At 37.0% G+C, this 20,868-nt stretch overlaps 2 protein-coding genes across 3 annotated transcripts in view; both read left to right on the forward strand.

The window, feature by feature from the left end:
- The window catches only part of LOC140343583 (cytochrome P450 2G1-like), a 40,138-nt gene extending 33,036 nt beyond the window's left edge, over positions 1-7,102 (forward strand). For both annotated transcript variants that reach the window (XM_072430298.1, XM_072430297.1), the window contains exons 6-9: positions 739-880; positions 2,672-2,859; positions 3,479-3,620; positions 6,661-7,102. In XM_072430298.1, the coding sequence (XP_072286399.1) occupies positions 739-880; positions 2,672-2,859; positions 3,479-3,620; positions 6,661-6,842 (654 nt within the window). In that variant the 3' untranslated portion in view covers positions 6,843-7,102. The remainder of the gene's footprint in view (positions 1-738; positions 881-2,671; positions 2,860-3,478; positions 3,621-6,660) is intronic.
- Positions 7,103-13,644: 6,542 nt separating this feature from the next.
- On the forward strand, positions 13,645-19,693 carry LOC140343584 (cytochrome P450 2G1-like). Its single transcript, XM_072430299.1, has 6 exons — positions 13,645-13,868; positions 14,999-15,161; positions 16,048-16,197; positions 17,190-17,350; positions 18,692-18,868; positions 19,240-19,693. The coding sequence occupies exons 1-6, from the start codon at positions 13,698-13,700 to the stop codon at positions 19,465-19,467; spliced, it is 1,050 nt and encodes a 349-aa protein (XP_072286400.1). The 5' UTR covers positions 13,645-13,697; the 3' UTR covers positions 19,468-19,693.
- Positions 19,694-20,868: the final 1,175 nt, after the last annotated feature.

A 20,868-nucleotide genomic window follows, 5' to 3' on the forward strand; every position in this document is an offset into this window, starting at 1 on the left:
CGTGGCCCAATTTGCCACAATCATACCGTGGCCGCAACCACTTGCAACTGCATGCATAAAGTGATGGGAGCATGGTTAAGTCTATGACAGACCACTGCAGTCAACCACACATCTGAAATCAGCCTTAGATGGAAATATGTTGTGGACAACACGATTTTCGTTTGACTTCTTGACATTTGCCATGTGCTTAGTATTTCTGTATTTAATATAGTGGCATTTTTGCAGCTTATGAATTACTCTATGCCTCCAATGATTCTTTCTCTTCATCTTTATAGCCAATGTAGCATGCTTCACATGAGTATCTGCTCCCACTTCCCAGGGTTCTATACCTGAAAACTCTGTTCCAGTTCCAATATCCAATTTAAGACCTTAACCTATTTCTCAACCATCCTTGTATCTGTGTGTCCTTGACGTTTTGCCTGTTTAATCATGACCTTGCAAACAATGACACAGAGAGGAATATAATCATAACAATAAACTTAACCTTTCACCACTGTGCTTGAAACTGGGGAGCAAATAGTTTTATTTTTACATTACTTTTATCTATATTCAAAAAAGTATTAAAAAATTGGTCAGTTAATCAGATTCTCTCTTCTCTATACAAATATCTATTTCTGAATTAATACTGCAGGATGCATACATGGAATTTATTGGGATCTACAAAACTGGCAATGTTTTAGTGAAGAAAATTCCTAGGTCCTATATCAACTAATTAGATGTTTCCTATTTTTCTTTTAGGAAAGCAACAATCCAAACACGGAGTACAATCTACCAAACTTGCTCTCCTGTTCACTGGACATATTTTTTGCTGGACAGGAATCCACCACCAGCACATTGTCTTACACGCTGCTCATCCTTATGAAGTATCCTCACATTAAGGGTAAAGATAGCTTCCAAGTCTTTAAATTACATTTTTTACATTCCTGCCAGAATTAGAGCCACAACAGTCATTGTTAGAGAATAATGGATTAATCAAATGGGTTCTTATGGGACCCATTTTGCTCATTTTTATTCCAAAATGTATTTTTATCATTTTTACCAAATGACAATTCCAGCCCTTATGCCAGTGAAATGCATGACGTAAGGAACATCTGTTGGGTTAGAAATATGGGAGTTGCCAATGTTACCTTGTTTTTGTTGGTGCATGTTTCAGAACTGTCATCCTTACTTTTTTATTTGTGGAATCAATTATCAAGAACAGTAATGCATATGCCAAACGTCCAAAGCATGATATGTAGAAGCTTGTACAATGGTAATGGATAATCCAGTAGTGAAGGGAATTTCTATAGTGTTATGGGTGGGCATAAAACTATAGAAAGTATTATGCCCAGCCACTGGCAGGTAATTCAGGATCACCCAAAGCGCAGAGCACGCCGCAATGTATGATAGCTCAGTAACCCTAATGATTTCCAGGCCTCAAAGATCACCCTATCAGAGGGAAAGGAACACTTCTGTGTAGAGTTAGTTCAGAGTATCAAGATCGGATTGAGACACTTTAGTGACTTAGTTGGGAAAAGTATGCAAAGAAGCAGGGTCAGAACACTCAATCTGCACAAATATTCCAGATGAGTCATTTAGAAATCATGTTGGTCAGATGATCACCACTACAACCACAAAATTTATTTTTTAAGTGGGCAGTCAGGTGACAACCTCATATCTCTCTCATTGCAAGTTTGCTGTATACAGTGCAGGATGTTGTCAAACATACAAAAAATCATTTTGGGTTTACTTACCCTTTAATTTGCAAATCTTATCATTAGAGGCATGTTTTGAATCCCTGCTGCAATGCGGAGGTGAATAGTCTACGATTTACATACCAGTCTCATTAGTTGTTTCGTTGCACAATATTAAAGCAAATAACCTGATTTCAGACAGATTTTGGAGGCAGGTTACTGAATAGCACAGCCTGAAACACTGGCACAAGCACAGAGTAGTTGCAAACATTATTTAGTTAGGTTTTATAATTATATAGACTTTGTTTTGGGTTTTTTTAAATGTGAATATTGGAATATTGGAATAATATAAAGTTAAATATCAACCGATCCGAAATATCAACCCATCCGATTAGATTGAGGAATTCTTTTGTTGGTTCTTGTGAAATTTCTTCTAATTTCTTCTCAGAATAGGTCAACCAAGCAAAAAAATGTTGCTGTGTATGCATAGAGGAGGAGCGATAGAGATAGACATATCTGTGTGCTGCTGTATATTCAAGATTCAATCAAATGCTGGGGTGCTGGGGCAGACATATGGAAATTGTGCCTCTGCACGGAGACTCCAAGTCCGTTCTGCACAGGACCTACTGCTGGCTACATCCGCTATGGCTGAGCTGGATCTTGGACTGGGCTATATTGCTTGGCCGCAATGAACTCCACAGTGTGGTCTCAGACTGTGCCGTGCCATATAACAAAGAAGAGTAGATTGCAAAAATGGCTGAAAAAAATAGCAAAGCCATGTAAATCAGTACATATATATGCATTTTAAACAGTGTGATCCATAATACAAAATAAACAACACTAGAATCACTGAAATTGTGGATAAATACTAAAATATTAACAGATTAAGCAAAAATATTATCTCTGAATAAAATGTAGGGTTTCTGTTGGATTTTCAAAATACAAAATCTGTACCACCACGACATGTATCCTATACCAATTTTTGTGTATCTTGCTAGGAAAGGTCCAGGCAGAGATAGAAAATGTCATTGGCCGAACCCGGAGGCCATGTATGGAGGACCGCACAAAGATGCCGTACACTGAAGCTGTAATGCATGAGGTCATGCGATTTATTGACTTCTTTCCACTTGGAATCCCTCATTCTGTGACCGAGAATACTGTCTTCAGAGGATACAATCTGCCCAAGGTATTCAACCAACCGTACATATTAAACAGATAAGACTCTCTCCATCTTTTTAATGTTGGTAAACACTTTTTTGAGGTTTTCAGGTAACCCTTGCTGTAATTAATATATATATACACAGCCCATAGTATAATAACATGGTGGCCATTAGGAATAATGCATCCTATATTGATGCCAAGCAGGAAGAATGTCATCTTTACAGATAGTGAAAAAGATCAGTGGTGTCAACCAAGAGGCATAAATTGCTCATTGCTCAAGGAGCCAAGAAACCTCTGGAGGAACCCTGGTTGATAAACACTGTACTAACCAGATTACATTTACTGTTTTACATGAAAAGGTAAATTAGGTTTAAATTTTTTTTTCTTGTAGAGGTCAATTGGATCTGGTTAATGAATTGAGAAGAGGGGGGGAGACATGGAGTTAGTGAGTGAGGAGAAAAGCAATTATTGATTGAGTTGGTTTGGTACAAAAATTCAGAGGATGAATATTTTACCACAATGATTACATTATTGCACCTAATTTTTTAAAATTTTTTGTGCTTTTTTTCATTTTTTGTATTTGCCATTTTGCTTGTTTAGCAGAACATATTACTATTGCTATTTCTTTGTTCTGTTCTATGCAGGGTACCATCATCTTCCCTATTCTAAACTCTGTGCTGTATGATCCCTCACTCTTTGAAAGGCCCCAAGAGTTTTATCCTGAACATTTTCTAGACCAGAACGGATTGTTCAAGAAAAGTGAAGGCTTCATGGCATTCTCTACTGGTAAGATACTGGTGATACCGCTATATGACATAAGGCCATGGGTCGCCGAGAAGCCCTTGCAACTCCAAAAACCTCCTAGCACCCCCTACATGTAGCTGAGGGAGAGTGCTGGAAATGCCAGACGCGACCAATGAAGGGCTAAATCTTATGAGTGGCCCGCCGCTTGAACTCCCTCTTCATTGAAATAGCGCTGCTACTACAATTCCTGGCATTACTTGCGTCTATAAAACAGTCTAATGTGGGGTCACGCATGGGCAGAGAGAGCCTGCTGGTCTTTAGACGCAAGTGATGCTAGAAATCCTAGTAGCGGCGCCAGATTTGGCCGGCAGGCCAAAGAGTTTGAAACCCCTAAGTTAGACTTTCATGGGACAACCTGGATGATTCTATCTTCTCCTGTCTTGGATAGCTTTAATACTTTAGGTCTACAGTGTGGTATTCTATGAAACAAATGTTTTTTATCCAACTTTTATTTAAAATGTACATTTTTTTACATGGCATTCTATTAAAAAATGTGTGAAATGCCTTTCACTTAGGATTCATAATTTTTTTTCAAATAAATCTGATGTGTAATGCATGAATACCAGCATTTAAAAACACAAAGGGGAATATATATGTTCTATTTTCACAGTATGTGCTGAGTTTGCACCTTCTGGTGTCTTTTATTTAAAGCCAAACATTTGTTTACATTTTTAAAAGTACTTTTCCAACATGGTTGAAAGTCACTGTGATTATGAGCAAGGTGTTCAGTTGCCAGATGGAAAGAAGGGTTGCCTTTGTGTCTTTCAGGTCAGTGACCTTTGTGGCATGCTGGATTCAGGAATATTAGGAAAGCAGATACAGTGATATTGACACTCCTGAGCCAGCACCTGATATTACGTCACAGCAGAAATACTGATAAAATGAATGACGCACAGTCTGAGATTTAGGCGCAAGAACCCCCCTTTTTGCAGCACAGTATTTACCATCTGCTTGAGTTTCAGCTAGAGAAAATTGGTTGTTTACAAAAAATATTTATTTTCTATTCCTGGGTTAGTAAATAGTAGTTACAACTTTTTGTATAAAAAAACACCTAAGCATAATGATTATGTTAAGGGCTTAACTATGTTGGTAAGTACCGTGTTTCCCCGATTTTAGGACATCCCCATTAAGTAAGCCACCCCCGATTTTTAAAAAAACATGAGTGATCATGAGTGACTTTCAACAATAAATGTGTACTGTAGTCTTCTTCATGGAAAAATAAGACATCCCCTGAAAATAAGACCCAGGGCATATTTTGGCATTTCAAAAAATATAAGAGAGTGCCTTATAATCGGGGAAACAGGGTACCAACATAGTTAAGATTGCTACCAGCCATTTTGGTTTTCATCATGATTTCTGTTGCGATGGGTGTGCTTGGAATTTACATTAAGGTCCTAAAATCTGAAATGCTAAAAAAACTGGGAGGTAACTGAAGACAGAGTGGATAGCCGGGAAGTATACTGTAGGCTAAAAGCCAATTCCCTGCAAGACCGCTGTCCTTTTACCTCCTTTTATTGTCCTTATATATATAGTCATAGTTCTATTTCCACAAACATGCCAGGGACAGGGCGTGGATGGGGGAACCATGAACATTTTACTATGGTGTCCTGATATCTGTGGTTATTCCCTGATGAGGCTCATTTATGGACAAATCAGATGAGATATATGAATTGGACCAAGCACCCACTACTCAAGCACAAAAAACAACTTCAAAAGGACAATACAATTTTTTATAATGCACAGTCATCAATGCATATGAGTAACAAGTCATAACTAATGCAAAGATTACAAAAAATAAAACCTTTAAAATAAATCTAGGTCCAACCGTAATAGTGCATAATTCCTACTTAGTCCAAGTAACACTCAAAAACTTAAAAATTGAGTTTGACAGGACAGAAAAAAATAGGTGTCAATGTTAAAGTTTCTCCACAACCAAAGTATTTTTTATGGGGTGATTGGAAATAGCTAACCCAATCTAAGCAATATATAAAATTAATCCAAGAGGTGTCCAAACTTAATGCCACACCCTTTATTTTATATAAAGAGAATAGGGTGTCAAATGGTACCTTACAGTCATCCAATTCAAAACTGATAAGATTAAAAAATAAAATGTCCCTATTGAAAAATTTCCCCTATATTGCTCTGGTGTCAACGCAAATCAATTCAACTGGCAAGCTCGCTAGTGCAAAAAAATGTTATATCAGAATATCAGAGTATTGGTGAAAAAAGGTTAGACAAGGACAGTAAACCCACCTTATGGAAGGTACCACTTTATTTGCCTTCCGTTATCATTCTGACCTGTACTTGTGTTCTAGGTTAATGATTCAGAAACTTTAAAATAATATAAACACAAGATTAAACATTAAGTTATGAAATGCAGGATACAACATTAAATTTAAAAAAAGTACTCTGCACCTATATCAAGAAAAATTTTGCACATTAGAGAGGGTGATTTGTAATACTCTAAATGCATTGAAAGCTTTGCTAACTTCACTGATGTGGAATCTGCAGTTTAGGTTGACCCTATTTGTTCCATCGTCTCTTCTCTGAAATTGGTCAAATTTTAAATGGGAGGAAAATTAGTTAGTATATAAAGATGTGTTTACTGTCCTTACCTGACCTTTTTTTAATACTATGAAGTAGAGTTTTTTAGTTATTTTGATTGTACAATTTGTTCATTTTACTGATAGAAAGATTACCCAAGAGTAACATGGAATTTATTTATAAATGTGGAGGAGGGTAGACCATTTGTTAAATGTTTTCAGTGCTTGTGTTTCCACTGGGGAGACCCATGTCTCTATTTGATCTGGCAACCATTGGTAGAGACAGAAACTAATGGAAAATCCCAAAATTTTGAGTAGTTATGAGGTCAGACGAGAAGAAACCCTCCAATAGGTACACTTGTTACTGTGCAACCTCCCCAAAATGGAAACTGAGATTTATTCTTATTGCTAATTAAATGGCAAGTGATGGGTATACTGTCTTTTATAACTTCTTACTGTCTGTTATTATCTTTTTTTAGGAAAGAGGGCTTGTCCTGGAGAAGGTCTGGCACGTATGGAGCTTTTCCTCTACCTAACATCTATTCTCCAGAAATTTGACATCCGCTCTGATAAATCTCCTGATCAGATTGATCTATCACCAGAATACAGTGGAGTTGGGAAAATGACTCCTAGATTTCAGATGTCATTTATCCCTTATTAGATACGACATAGGGCTCAATTTATAAAACAGGGAATCTGAAATTCCCTCAACCATTCCCGGTGGGAATCAATTACTGCCATTGAAACATGGATCTGGATGTGTGCCTCAAGGTAATGTTTGATGGGATTTCGAATTCCCTGTTTTATAAATAGCGCTCATAGAGTCATTTTGGGGGACATTTTGTTTAGTGTGAAATCTTGTTTTTATATAATTTAGTTATACATCGGTTCTTAATTCTATTAAAATATTTTAGACATAAATTCTGTACAGTAATTTCATTTATATCAGCTTCATTGCTGCTTCTGTCCCTCACTAGCAAGTAAGATTCTGTGGTTTTTGGGCTAATGAGGTAGCAAATGAGCTCTCTGGTTAGTGTGACCTGGTTTTTATGGATCCTTCACGATCCATTTCAACGACAAAATACTAAAAGATGTATGAACGAGCGCTGTACATACAGCACCATTCTGCTCTATGGAGAGCAGACGTGGGAGAATGACGGAACGGCGTCCGCTGCTCTCTTTCCACTTCACTTGTATTGCGATAGTTTGTAGATCCGCAAGGACAGATCCATAAACTTTGTCGGACGAGCGCTGTACATATGTCAGATTCTCATCCGATATCAGCCCTGAAGCGATAATTGATAAAGAATCATCTGATGTTTGTATGTAGCCTTATTCTCCTGGGCAATCCCATCCACCAGTCAGTGTTTATTTATGTATATCAGGAGTACATCAAAAGGGTTATGTATAAATAAATAAAACATAAGAAGCATTCTATCAGCTCTACATACCAAGAAACAGGATACAAAATTCGCACCAGATGGTGTAGGGTGCCTTCACTCCCACATTCTATGTTTCTAGAAACATCAGATAAGTGTTGGAGATGAGGTGCAGCTAGAGGTACCCTCTTGCATTTTTTCATTTTTTTGCATTTTCTGGGATTGCCCATAGGTTGTTACCAATTTTTTTAGACCACCCAATACTTTTTGATGCTAGATTTTTTCTCCTGCATTGTAATAATTTTTACTTCAAATCACTACTAATACGTCTGGTGGATGCGGCCAGAGCATGCATAGCAGCAATGTGGTGTCAGTCAGGGACCCCTTGAGTAGCACAGTGCTTTGAGCGAATAAATAAACTATATTTAATGGAAGACCTCACTGCCTTTCTAACAGGCTGCCAAGCAAAGATGGTTCTTTTGGATCATGTTCTGTGAATATAGATCTCCAATCTGACACATAATTGTTAAGATGATACATTTCTCAGTCCTGGATCAATTGAATCAGTGACCCCTTTCACTCCCCACACCCTGCTTTACCCTTCTTGACCTACGATGCTTAAGATATTCCAATCCTATAAATACCCTACCCATTAGTATATATATAAAACTAAAATGAAGGTTGAGTTCATGAGGACACTGGAACATTGAGCAATCTTTTTTTTCGTAGATTTTCTTATATATTTGATTTCTAGTGATTTTTTTGGACTTTTTCATTGTGCTGTATTATGTTATAAACTGTTTTTCCTTTGTTGTACTCACCTAATAAAACTTTAAATTAAAAAAACATACGGCACAGTTAAAGAATACTCAAATACAACATCAAGTAAAGTAGTAAAAAAAGCAAAGCAAGAGCATGCTTCAAATTCATCTGGTTCTCTATGCAGCTACGAGGTATATTGCAGAATATACTCATGTAAAATTGATGATAAATGAATTTGTGAAGCAATCATAGTATGTATTGATCATATAAGTAATTAGTTGCAAAGAAGCATTGAGAGGTGGGTACATGAGGAGTTTGGTTTAGGAATAACTGAATGGGGACTCTGTAGGGGAATGTAGGAGGTTAAGAGGGTGTCAGAGACATTTAGGTTCAAACTAGTGTCTATATGGTTGCAGATGGTTAGACAAATTGTAGAGGGTGAACAAATCTAAATGTTCTCACAAATAGAAGTGGTAATATTTTTACTTTTTTTCAACTAACACTACACAGTGAATGAACAGATCCAAATCAAATCAATATTTAGTGTGATCACCTTTGACCTTCAAAAGAGCATCAATTCTTCTAGACACATTTGCAAATCTTTCTGAAGGAACTTACCAGGTTGTTCCAAACATCTTAGAGAACTAGATTTCCAGATCTTCTGTGGATGATGGCTCCTTCAAATCCTCCTGTCTCGTGTAATCCCAGATGCACTCAATGATGCTGAAAACAGGGCTCTGTGCAGGTGATATCATAACCAGGACTCCTTGTTCATCTCTAAGTTGAAGATAGTTTTTAATTACATTATGTTTGGTGTCATTGTCCTGCTGCACAATAAATTAGGGGCCGCCCAGATGTCCCCCTGATGGTACTGCACAATTAATAAATATCTGCTTGTATTTCCCAGCATTAAGGACAATAATAATTCTAACCCAAATTCCAACTCCTTTTGTAGAAATGCAGCCTCAAATTTGCAAGGAACCTCCACCATGCTTTATTGTTGCCATCAGACACTCATTATTCTGGCTAATGTCGACTCATTAGTCTAGAGCCACTGCTGCCATTTTCTGCACCCCAGATCTGTGCATAGTTAAGTTGATTGGCCTTGTTAACATGTCAAATATACACCATTTGGGTCACAATTTTTTCCATGAAGACCACTTTTGGCCAGACTTCTTTGAACAGTGGATAGGAGTACCTGGGTCCCACAGGTTTCTGCCAGTTCTGAGCTGATGGCTCTGCTTCACATCTTCTGATTTCAAAGGTAAGTAAGCATGGTGTGTTCTTCATCTGCCACACTAAGTTTCTTTGGCTAAACACTGTGTCTACAGTCATTAACATTGCCTGTTTCTTTGTGCATCTTATTAAAGGAGCCTAAACAGCACATCTTGAACTCTCAGTCTGCTTTGAAATCTCTGCCTGGAAGAGACTTTTCTGATGTAGTATACCTGCAGTGCTACAGTGACTAAAGTTATTTTATTTTAAAATACAAACTTCAAGTGAGTTTGCATGACCTAAAATATAAGTTTTTGTGTTGTACCAAACAATACATAGAAAACACACCTAAATGTGAACTACTTCTCCAAAAACAAACCTTTGGTAATACTAGGTACCTCGAATATTGTGAAATATCGATCCTAAAGTCAATAAACTGATTCAGATATGGCTGTGCACTCATAGGGAACTCTAAACAACCCTTAGGCTGTGTACACACGACCAATGGTTCTCGTCCAATAATCATCTCAGAATCTGGCGTGTGTACAGCTCCCATCCTCTGAACGACCGTCCTGGTGGATCCGGAATTGTGTTGTATGTACAGCACTTGTTCATGCATCGTGCAGTGCTAAGTCATTGAAAAGGATTGTGAAGGATCCTTTCCAACGACAATTATTGCAAGTGTGTACCCAGCTTTAGAATAGCTTAGTAAGGCCTGGTTTTTTAGCTGTTCAATGGGCAAATATTCGCTTCAACTGACATGCTGATTTTTTTTGTACACAATGGGCCTGATTTTTTTAAAAAGCTTTCCAAAGATGGAGAAGATATACTTTCCACAGTAAAGCTGGGTGATCCGGCAAACCTGAAATGGTTTTCTTAAAAGTATTTTGCTATTTCTTAGCAAATGTTTTCACATCCATTCCAGATTTGTTGGTTCACCCAGGTTCATTGATAAAGTTTATCCTCTCCAGCCTTGGGGAGCTTTAACAAATCAGGCTCAATGCAAATTTGGATCAGTTTATACTATACTATGTATTTTAAAACAAACATGATTTTAACCATTGTATGATAATATTACTACAATGCTAAACTACAAAACAATACTATATATATTTGTGTTGGTGCAGATCTTTATAAGAGATAGAGGCCATTGCTGTTGGTAAATACTTTAATCCTTTTTTTGCACACCAGGTATTGCAGTATCTGTCTGTGTCTTTATATACATTGATGTTAACAGCAGCAAATCATTGACCAGTTACCCAGTTTGGCCTCAAGTATATTGGGAAATCAGTTATATTGGCACACACATTCTTAACCTGTCAAACACATTTCATTCCATGAGGTTGGGAATGTACATGAAGAACTAACTAATCTATCTTGTACAATATTGGTAAATATGATTCCCCAGAAACGGATGTCATTACATCACAGGTTATCTCCCGTGTTACTGTTATTTACACAGAGTTCAGTTTTTTTCCATTACAAAAATTCTATGCAATGGAACAGACTAACATGTAGGTCTAATATTCATGGTACAACTACTATTTGGGCTATCAGTCTTCCATTTGTATCTGAATCCTATCATGCTCTACACATTCAGTCAGGTGCTAGGAATGTGGGCACTAACAGATAAAATGGGAAAGAAGGGCATAGACGATTAACACAAATCCTATGTGCATGGTCTGATATTTGTAGCGTATCTCCTGTTCCAAAAAACCAATGAGCTTGGAAGAAGCAAATGTTGAAACTGGACTCCAGGCAAACAGGGAAATACACATCTGCATATTGGTTTACTTACTGAATGATATCTGGACGACCCCTCGATTCAGCACAATCAGATTATTAACACTATACTAGATTTCTCAAGGCAAGCTATTACTATATAGGTAGTCTGTAAATACTTTTAGGCATCCTGCGCTAACAGAAATGTCATTCCATTCCTGAGAATATGTCCTTCAATGTCTACTTGGAAACAGACACCTCTAGACTTACTGATCTCCTCTGATTGCTTTCTCCTGTTGACCTCCATATCTTTTCTCAGTCATGAAGTTCAGTAGAAAGAAACCAATGAAAGCAGAAAAGAACGCTGGGGAATGACTAACCAAGAAGCCTTGGTCTGATGGGCCATACCATGAAAACAATGCAAATGAAGCAGCTGCTACCTACTGCAATCCTTATAAATGTCAACTGTAGAGATAGATGGATCAAAGCTGATCCATTGCATAGAACCCCAATGTGTCTCAAACCATTTCTTTATTTTACTGTAGTCAGAATAACAAAGTGCATGTACCTTTGCTCTATGTTTGCTTCAATATAATTCAATGTGTGTGATCTAAACTCAGATGCACCTCCAAGCAACTCAGAGGACATGTGCTGACAGAGAAAATATTAATTATTGGTTTTCTACTTATATTCTATGTGCGGGTTCTTTATATAATACAGGTTTGCTTGCTAGAATTAATTGGACAAATCTGTGTTCTCTAAGTGCTTGGAATGTCTTGTTGGTTTCCATAAGGGTAGTTTGGTCTTCTTGCCGAGGAGCTCTGAAGGACAGTCAATAAATAAGCTGCCCCAAGATAACCGGAACTAGTGTCTCTTATGCTGTAATGTCTCATGTGTAGTTTCTGCAACTTCTTAAGTGAATGGCTTAACATGTCAGATGTTTATCTTTGGAAGCTTCTGGATGGCACTTGTCCAGAATTTTAACTTAAATAAGCCTTCAATATGGCTATCAAGTTAGATCCCCTACACACTGCAATGAGGGTCTCCACGCGTCATAATCTTTTGCTTTTCTATCTCTACCCCTTTACTTTGTAACTTTCACTTATAAAAAAAACTTTCAAAACTTTCACTGTGAGCTAAGGATTTTATTTTCCTTATCAATGCATAGCCTATATTAGGTAATCGAAGTGCCCTCAACAAATTGTGGAGTGCAGGACCACATGACTTATATGAGGTCTCCATATTGCAAGAGCCCCAAACAAATTGTAAAAAGCCACTTGTGTATGTACATGTGATATCCACTACCTACACCGGACCTAACTGGAGTATCCCGTAACAGGTTATGAATTAAAGAAACCCTGCATACAGACCATTTATGTAATAAATCATCTCACACAATGTGCATTTACATATTTTATGTGTGGAGTTTACCTGTGAATGCCTAGTAATCCAAAAACCCCAAGACTGGGCACTGACACCTTGGATGTGATGTCAGTAACCTCAGAAGACACAGAATGACACTGTATAGTAAAAATAGTCCCCGGGTTAAGGACATCCAACATACGGATGACTCCTAGACACAAACAAGGATTCCCTGCTCCCTCTTGTGCAGGACAGAAGCTTGGAGGGGGGAGGGGGGCAGTTTGCATGACTTGAAGAAAAAATCTTTTGCTAAACACAGCTTAGACTGAGCTCTTCTGCAAGCTCTTGTAACTCTTTAATGACGAAGACAAACTCTGCAGTTGTTTTATTTGCATATCAGAGAAGAGCTAGCTCACAGAGTGCATTTTATGCAGTAACTGACACCCCAATGCCTAATAATATGTTGAGACAAATATTTGTCCTAATTGCATTTATTAAACAAATGTACCTGTTCCAACTTACAAACAAATTTAACTTAGGAACAAACCTACAGTCCCTGTCTCATATGTAACCCGGGGGACAATCTGTATTCTCCTTCACTTATCCCACAACAATTACATATATTTATGGAAAAAAATGAACATTCTAAGTAAGCTTTTAAAATATTATATTTTCTAGTTTTACAAACAATTTTAATTTGAAGATCATGTCTCTTTAAGTACCTTGGCAGTGTTTTTTGGATTGCATTACCAAATCCATTGTTGATTTGACTTGTGGATCTGCCCATGAAGGTAAAGGGACGGGAATACACCTCTCTTATTTACCTTTGGAGCTTTTCGTATTTGAATACACAAAAGAAAAAAAACAGGATATTTCTGGACAGAAATGTGAGCTCACTATTACAAAATAGGCACATTCCTTCTAATTTAGTAAGCGGAATATCACCATCCAGCAGTGACTGTTGCTGCCTTGCCCTGCAGGTCACAATTTGGGGTCATACCTCTTGCTGCAAAGCATAAAAAGGGAATCCTTGCCCATTGTAGATACACAGATCTATAGACAGCCAGAGATTCATCATGTGGTCCAATGCTTTGCTGGTCTTTATCCTGCTATGCCTAATATGCATAGCATGGTTTAAAGAGAAAAGTAAGCGTAAGACACAGCTACCACCCGGACCTTCCCCATTGCCACTGATCGGTAACATTCTCCAAATAAGGCCAGATAAGCTGCTGGTAACACTGCAGAAGGTAAGCAATCAGTTTTTACTAATACTTGCAAATAAGAGTGATATGATTGTCAGGAATGTTAAATTGTAATTAAAATGTGTTTCATTGAGGATATTTACCCTTTCTGTCTTCCTTGTGATCAGTGTCACAAAGACAGAAAATGATAAGAAATCCAATTTGTTACATTTCATTCAAACAAGAATAAAGTAGAGATCTTCAAGTGGGGACGCTTGTTGTGACAGCTATCAGATTTCTACCACGTTGTATTGATTTCTTCCTATTTATTGTTGTATCTTCAGAACAGAAATGAAATGCAAACAAAAAATATCAAGAAAATCATTTCCTACTGTATCCAACATTGCTAAAACCTTCCCATCATATCGCACATCACTTTACAGGGAGCATAGGATTAATGATAGGTCCATGAGTTACCTACTGGTCTATTCAAGGAAAGTGGAACATATTGGGGTGACTCATAAATATTTAGTATCTCTGATGGGAACTGAACCAATAATTCACCATTCACCTTCCTGTAAAGCTGAAGAGTACCCCTTTAAACATAAATAAATGTGTTGTTACTTATATTTTTTGAGAAATAGAAAAAAGAAATAAACAATACAGAATGTGAAGTTCAAAAATATAGTAAATACAGTCTTACATAAAAATAGATAGAAAATAGAGCCACAACTTTTGCATTAGGAGAACATTTACATTACAAATGCAATCTAAAAGGTGTCCCACATTCCACCGTTGATAGTGACATGAAGCCACTAACAAAATTCCTCACTAACAAGACATATATATATATATATATATATATATTACACACAAATTTGTACATTAGGCTATGAAACTAGAAGCATGGGCTGGTTGGATGATGAGCTTTTAAATAGGTTGGTTAAGGTGATTTGTCCACTGAAAAACCTGCAAAAAGAAAGCATATCATTGTTGTCTGTATTATTTTTTAACATCATATTTACTGATTCCTCTCTCTCTCATTTTCTCTTTTTCCTCTTTTTCTTTTGGGTCTCCCACTATAACCTTTTCACTCTCTGGTTTCCCCTCCACTCATACTCCCTTCATTTATTCTTCTTGATTTATTTCATTCTTCCTTTATGTCTTTCTCTCTTCCCCCTTTTTGCTCCCTGCAGTTCCAGGAGAAATATGGATCAACCTTCACTGTATATTTTGGATCTCGACCTGTAGTAATCTTATGTGGATATGATGTGGTCAAAGAGGCTCTAATAGACCGAAAAGATGTGTTCAGTGCAAGGGGGAAGATGCCAATGGTTGAATATGTGCTGAAAGGTTATGGTAAGATGATTTTTCCATTAATTTAGGGTGATGCAGAGAGTATTTAGTGCACATGTGCCCAGACTATAGATAGTAGTTTTTTTACATGCCATATAACATGCAATTAATGTGATTTCTATAGCTCTATAGTGAAATTTTAGGATTTCCTCGTGCACTAAGGTTACAGTTTCAGGGCTAAATAGGGGTTTGTTTCACATGCCTTTACTGATAGTTTGGGCACAGGTGCACTTTGAAGTGTAGATATAGTCAAAATGTATGGGTTTGCATTCTAAATCTTGTTGACAATCCTTAGTGTTATTTTCACTCTGTCTCTTTGGCCTAATCCATTTCAAGCTCCCTAAATACAGTGTTAAACAAGAAATAAAACAATGGTTATACCTCCAATGTGCATACTACTTCTGTTTTAAATCATACCATATTCAAACTGTCCAACGAGAGGCTCTCCAATATGGCTCTATTATTGCTGGGTATGCAAAGCAGACACTTTGTGGAGTCTGTTAAGCATACCTAACAAAACAAGAGCCATAATGGTGATTATTGAACTTTCTCAATACATTGTGATTTAAAAAATAAGTTGTATGTATATTGGGAGGTATAACAATTTTATTCATAAATATTTTTAAGAAGGATTGCATATGTAAATAAAGGTGTTGAATGTTTTAACTTATTCTGCCAAAAAAGTCCCACATGTACCATTGGTTAATTTTGTGTGTGTGTGTGTATATATATATATATATATATATATATATATATATATAAATATATTGAAATGTGGCAGTTACTGCCTCAATATAAATGCATTATATTATTGTAAATAAAATTCTAGCATATGGTTAAGTATTATAATTTTTAAATAGGAATGTTGAAATGATCTTGTTTTCTGTAGGCATTACTGCTAGTAACGGAGAAAGATGGAAACAAATGCGACGGTTTGTTCTTACTACATTGAGGAATTTTGGGATGGGGAAGAGATCCATTGAGGAGAGAATCCAAGAAGAAGCTCACTTTCTAGTGGAGGAATTCAGAAAAGCTAAAGGTAAAAACCATTTTATGTACAGTAAGGAGGACAATTTCAATTAAATTTTTAGTGAGTGGTTACAGAACCAACCGGCTTCCATTTACTGACACACCATCATTTAATGATGATATTTGATTAGTTTCTTTTTTTTACAGCACTTTGCACAGCTAAAAAAACTTTTTCTGTATCATGGCTAATGTAAATATAATAAATAAAAACCATAATTATGTCACTAATTGTCCCTTAGAGGAACTCACAATCCAAGGTCCTTGCAATAGTCCAAGGTCTTAATTAACGTCAAATATTCAGGGAAGCCAAGTATGTTTTAGGGCTGTGGGTGGGAGCCAGGGTGCCTGAAAAAAAAACCTACGCAACCACAGGGAAAACAAACAAAATCTACGTAGATAGTGTCCTGGCCGACACGTGCAACTAGTTCTGCAAGGCCAGTCTGCTAGTCACTGAGCTACTCTGCCAACCCTTATCTGTATCACCTGGCATTGGGGAAGAAAGACTCTGCTTTGATAAAATGTCAATTATCATTTGTGGCTATCCACTCCACTCCACATAAATTGCTGTGATGGTGAGTTAGGAGCTCCAACCAATAAAACAAATTAAGTCTTAGATAACCTGAGTTATTTGGTAGTTTGTAAATTTGTAAAGGAAAAGAAGGTGGAATCCATTAGAAGAAGTGGAACTTGGGCTCAGTTCTTTTGGATGCTTTGCAAGTCCTGCTAACTAAACAATGTTATCTTGATCAGTAAATGCCCATGATTATAAACCCGTGAAATTGCAGGTGAAATTTTTGTAGACAGATAAGATGTAAAAGTGGCTACAATGGAATAAACATTTTTTTAGACATGTTGGCAATGTTTCTTGAACCTAATAATCACATCACTGATCATTTTAACTATTATTTGACAATAAAAATATTTTTAAGCAAGAAGTCTGAATATTTGGTATTGTTTTAATTTTTTTTCCACTTACATGTTATATCTTGTTGTTGTTGATAGGAGAGCCCTTTGACCCAACATTCTTCTTGAGCTGTGCGGTATCCAATATCATCTGCTCCATTGTATTCGGGAGACGTTTTAATTACAATGATAAACACTTCTTATCGCTGCTTAGTTATATTAATGGAATTATTCGCATTATGAACTCTGCTTGGGGCTTGGTAAGTATAAAAGTGAGAATATATCAACTGATAATGAGTTTTGTTACCCCACAGTTTATATGTGGTCAGTCTTTGGATTTCAACAATGGGATTTATTATAGCACTCCAAGACTTTCATTAGTGAATCTAGTTGATCCAGCAAACTTGGAATGGATCTGGTCCAGGATTGAAAACATTTGCTAACGAGTACTTGATGACTTTTAAGAAATATATTCCAAGTTTGCTGGATCACCCAGTTTCACCTATGAAAGTGTATCTTCTCCATTTTTTAAGAGCTTTATTAAATCATGCCCAATGTTTGAGGAGGGAAAGTAGTTCAAACAATGCAAAACACTTACCTTCAAATTCTTAACTCCTGAAAGGCCTCTGGGTCACTATGGGACATAATAGCAAAGCAAAGGTCAGTGGGAAAGACCACTGTGCCCAAAAGTGTTGAATAGTGGTGGTGAGCAGATCTCAAAAGTGAATAGTGACATGCTACCAACTGAAAAACTTTCTTAGGGGTGGCAATATTTTACTTTTTATATAGGATCACTTCAACCTCCCCCACCTAACTCCTAATCCAAGCTCAAAAATGATGCCTTAACACTTACTCTAAGCATTCCTTTCAAGTACAATTATCAGTATTATTATATTTCAACACATGGGAATTGTTTGAAAGATTGGAAGAAAGGTTAGTAGGTAGAACAAGGCATAATACACACAAAGCTGTGTACTTCAAATGTCCCGTCTGATATCCAAAACTAGTTAAAAATCATGTAAAACTCTATTCCTAAAGCCACTTACTATTTCTTGTCTGGAAGTTTCAGGATAGGTTTGGGGGGAAGTTGAACCTACTCAGCTTCACTATGAGAATTGTCACTACTCATGCCTATCTTGAGAGTCAGATAATGGGAACTGCTAAATTTTGTAGAATTAGGCTACGCACAGATGTCAGATGATTCTCATCTGATTATCAATTCAGGGCTAGTATTGGATGAGAATCTGATGTGTGTACGGCGGCCATCCAACATCGTTCATTGATCGGCGTATTCATGAATGACAAAGGACTCCAAAACAAGTGAAAGGGAGAGAGTGCAGCGGGGTGCCGCTCATTCGTTCTCCCCTCTCACCTCTCCATAGATCAAAGCGGCACTCTATGTACAGTACTCGTTTACGCATCCTTAAGTCTTTTGTCATTGGAAAGGATTGTGAAAAATTCTTTCCAACGACAAAAGTCTAACGTGTGTAGGCAGCCTTAGATATACAGTGTCCTTCTTCCATGTGATATAGCCATACATATTTAAACCTATACATCTATACAGAATCTTTTCTTATTTATGATATCTTATGATATTTTAGGTTCTTTACAACTTTGAAAGGCTCATCCGCTATATTCCAGGACCTCCTCAACAAGGGGTGCAATATCTATGTGAGCTTAAGGCATTTGTTAATAAGATGGTGGAAGAAAGTCTGAAGACCCTGGACCCCCAATCCCCTCGCCACTTCATTGATTGTTTTCTGATAAAGATGCAGCAGGTAATGGGAACAATAAGCCCAATGGCAAGATGTTTTCTTGTTTAGTCACTTTGTACTAAATATAAAACTCAGATGAAAATAAAAAAGTATAAACTTACTAAACATGTAAACTACAAAAAAAATTATAATTTAACCACTTCTGAAGACTGGTAATTTGCACTATATTAAACTGTGTTTGGGGGTTTAAATACACTTTATTTGATTTAGCTAAACTGAAAATATATTTCATGTAAACCTCCAAGAGGTTTTTTTGAGAGAGTGGGGAGCTTCAATGGCTAGGATATATTACATATTTTTTTCTTCAGATACATGTTGAAGAATCTTAAAAATACAGTGTTTTAGTAATCAATATCACATTTATTTTCTTGCAGGATAAAGAAATTGTGGACTCAGAATTCCATATTGATAATCTTGTGGCTTCAACAGTAAACCTATTTATTGCTGGAACAGAAACTGTCAGTTCAACCCTTCGCTATGGCTTACTCATTCTTTTGAAATATCCAGAAATTCAAGGTACAAAAATACATTTGTTTGGACTGCACAAACTGGATAATTGCCTGGGGTGCCAGGTCCATTTTAAAGCAGGGGTGAAACTTTAACACGTGTGTTAATGTCAGACACCCAAGTCTGTAGGCCGTTACTGCTTATGGTGGAGATACCATACTATGCTACTTGCATTGCAACTCAGAGCCTTTACATGGCTCCTTCTCCTTTCTGCTCACATGAGCCCAGAAGACATCTCCTTACTTTGAACTACTGCTATATATAAGGTTTAAAAAAATGCATTTCTGGAGAACAGTGGAAAGTTGTTCTTGGGGGAAATTTGTATTGGGTGGGAGGTAGAGCTACACTGGGTGGGGGGAATGAGTTTCAGGAGGGGAATGATTTTTGGTTATATTCTATCCACTGTCCCATGCATTACATTCCTCTAATCCCTACACTCTGTTTGTTAAATGCCTCTGCAATATATGAATCATGCTCTCCTGACTCTTGTACTCTGTTTATTTCATACCCCTAACTTCTGCATGTTGTACAATATTTATTCCGGATCCTGCACACAATGTGTTAGGCATCACTGCACTCTTTATGTTATGCTCTCCTGACCCCTGGCCTCTCTTTGTTACTGACTCTTGCTTCCTGCTAAAGAGTTAGGTACGACTGAAAGTCCTCCCCATTCAAACATACCTAATCTAACATACATACCAAGGTTACTGGGTAATGTACCATCAATCAATGTTTGTTAGTGGTTACCATAGACTAAAAACTAATCTTATAGTAGCTTACCATTACCTTGTTCCAGTAGTGTAATTCTTACTTTTTAACAATTTCCTGACATCCTGCCCTGGCATGATAACAATTCCTGAGTGTCCCCAAGGCAGACACAGCATTCTTATCCTAGCTGTTTTAGGTTTTTTACATCTGCCACTGAGAACATAAACTGACACATTTCCAATGACTATAAACTACATTGGCAGTATGAGCTCTTTATTTTTCCATACTTCACCAACAATTGTGGAGCATGGGGGTAAAAATAAATATAAGTTGTGAAGGCTCAAAGCGGTAATGTTAAAGTGAAACTTCCCACTCATTAAATAGCTGCCTCCTTTCAACCAACATTTTATTATAGTAGCTGTATTCTGTTATCTAATTTTCTTCCGGTAAAAGCAGAAATATCAGCTGAGTGTCAGGCTGTATTGCCCATGGAGGCTAACCTGTCTCCATTCTAAACTCGGGACTGATACTAGGGTGCATGAGCAGGATAAAACTTCCAATAAAAAAGTATTTATTTGTCCAAGCATAGGAAGGAGATATGTGTAGAAGTCCCTGCATTGCTACTCTGACAGGGAGAGAACACAGGTTATAACAATAATATTATGTCAAAATATTTATTCTTCTCTGAGTGTTTTTCTAATAATTGACAGGTCAACAATATGTAAATTCAGAACATTTTTTTTCGTTTTTCAATTTGTTGCCATTTGTGTCCCAAAAAGGAGATTTGA

Source organism: Pyxicephalus adspersus, chromosome Z (genome assembly GCF_032062135.1).
Source record: "Pyxicephalus adspersus chromosome Z, UCB_Pads_2.0, whole genome shotgun sequence".
NCBI lineage: Eukaryota > Metazoa > Chordata > Amphibia > Anura > Pyxicephalidae > Pyxicephalus > Pyxicephalus adspersus.

Bases quoted from the DNA above. Each gene is read 5' to 3' on its own strand.
- LOC140343584 (XM_072430299.1), top strand. From the start codon at position 13,698: ATGTGGTCCAATGCTTTGCTGGTCTTTATCCTGCTATGCCTAATATGC. The intron at 16,198-17,189 runs GTAAAAACCATT...TGTTGTTGATAG, and splicing joins GGAATTCAGAAAAGCTAAAG to GAGAGCCCTTTGACCCAACA. The intron at 18,869-19,239 runs GTAATGGGAACA...ATTTTCTTGCAG, and splicing joins TTCTGATAAAGATGCAGCAG to GATAAAGAAATTGTGGACTC.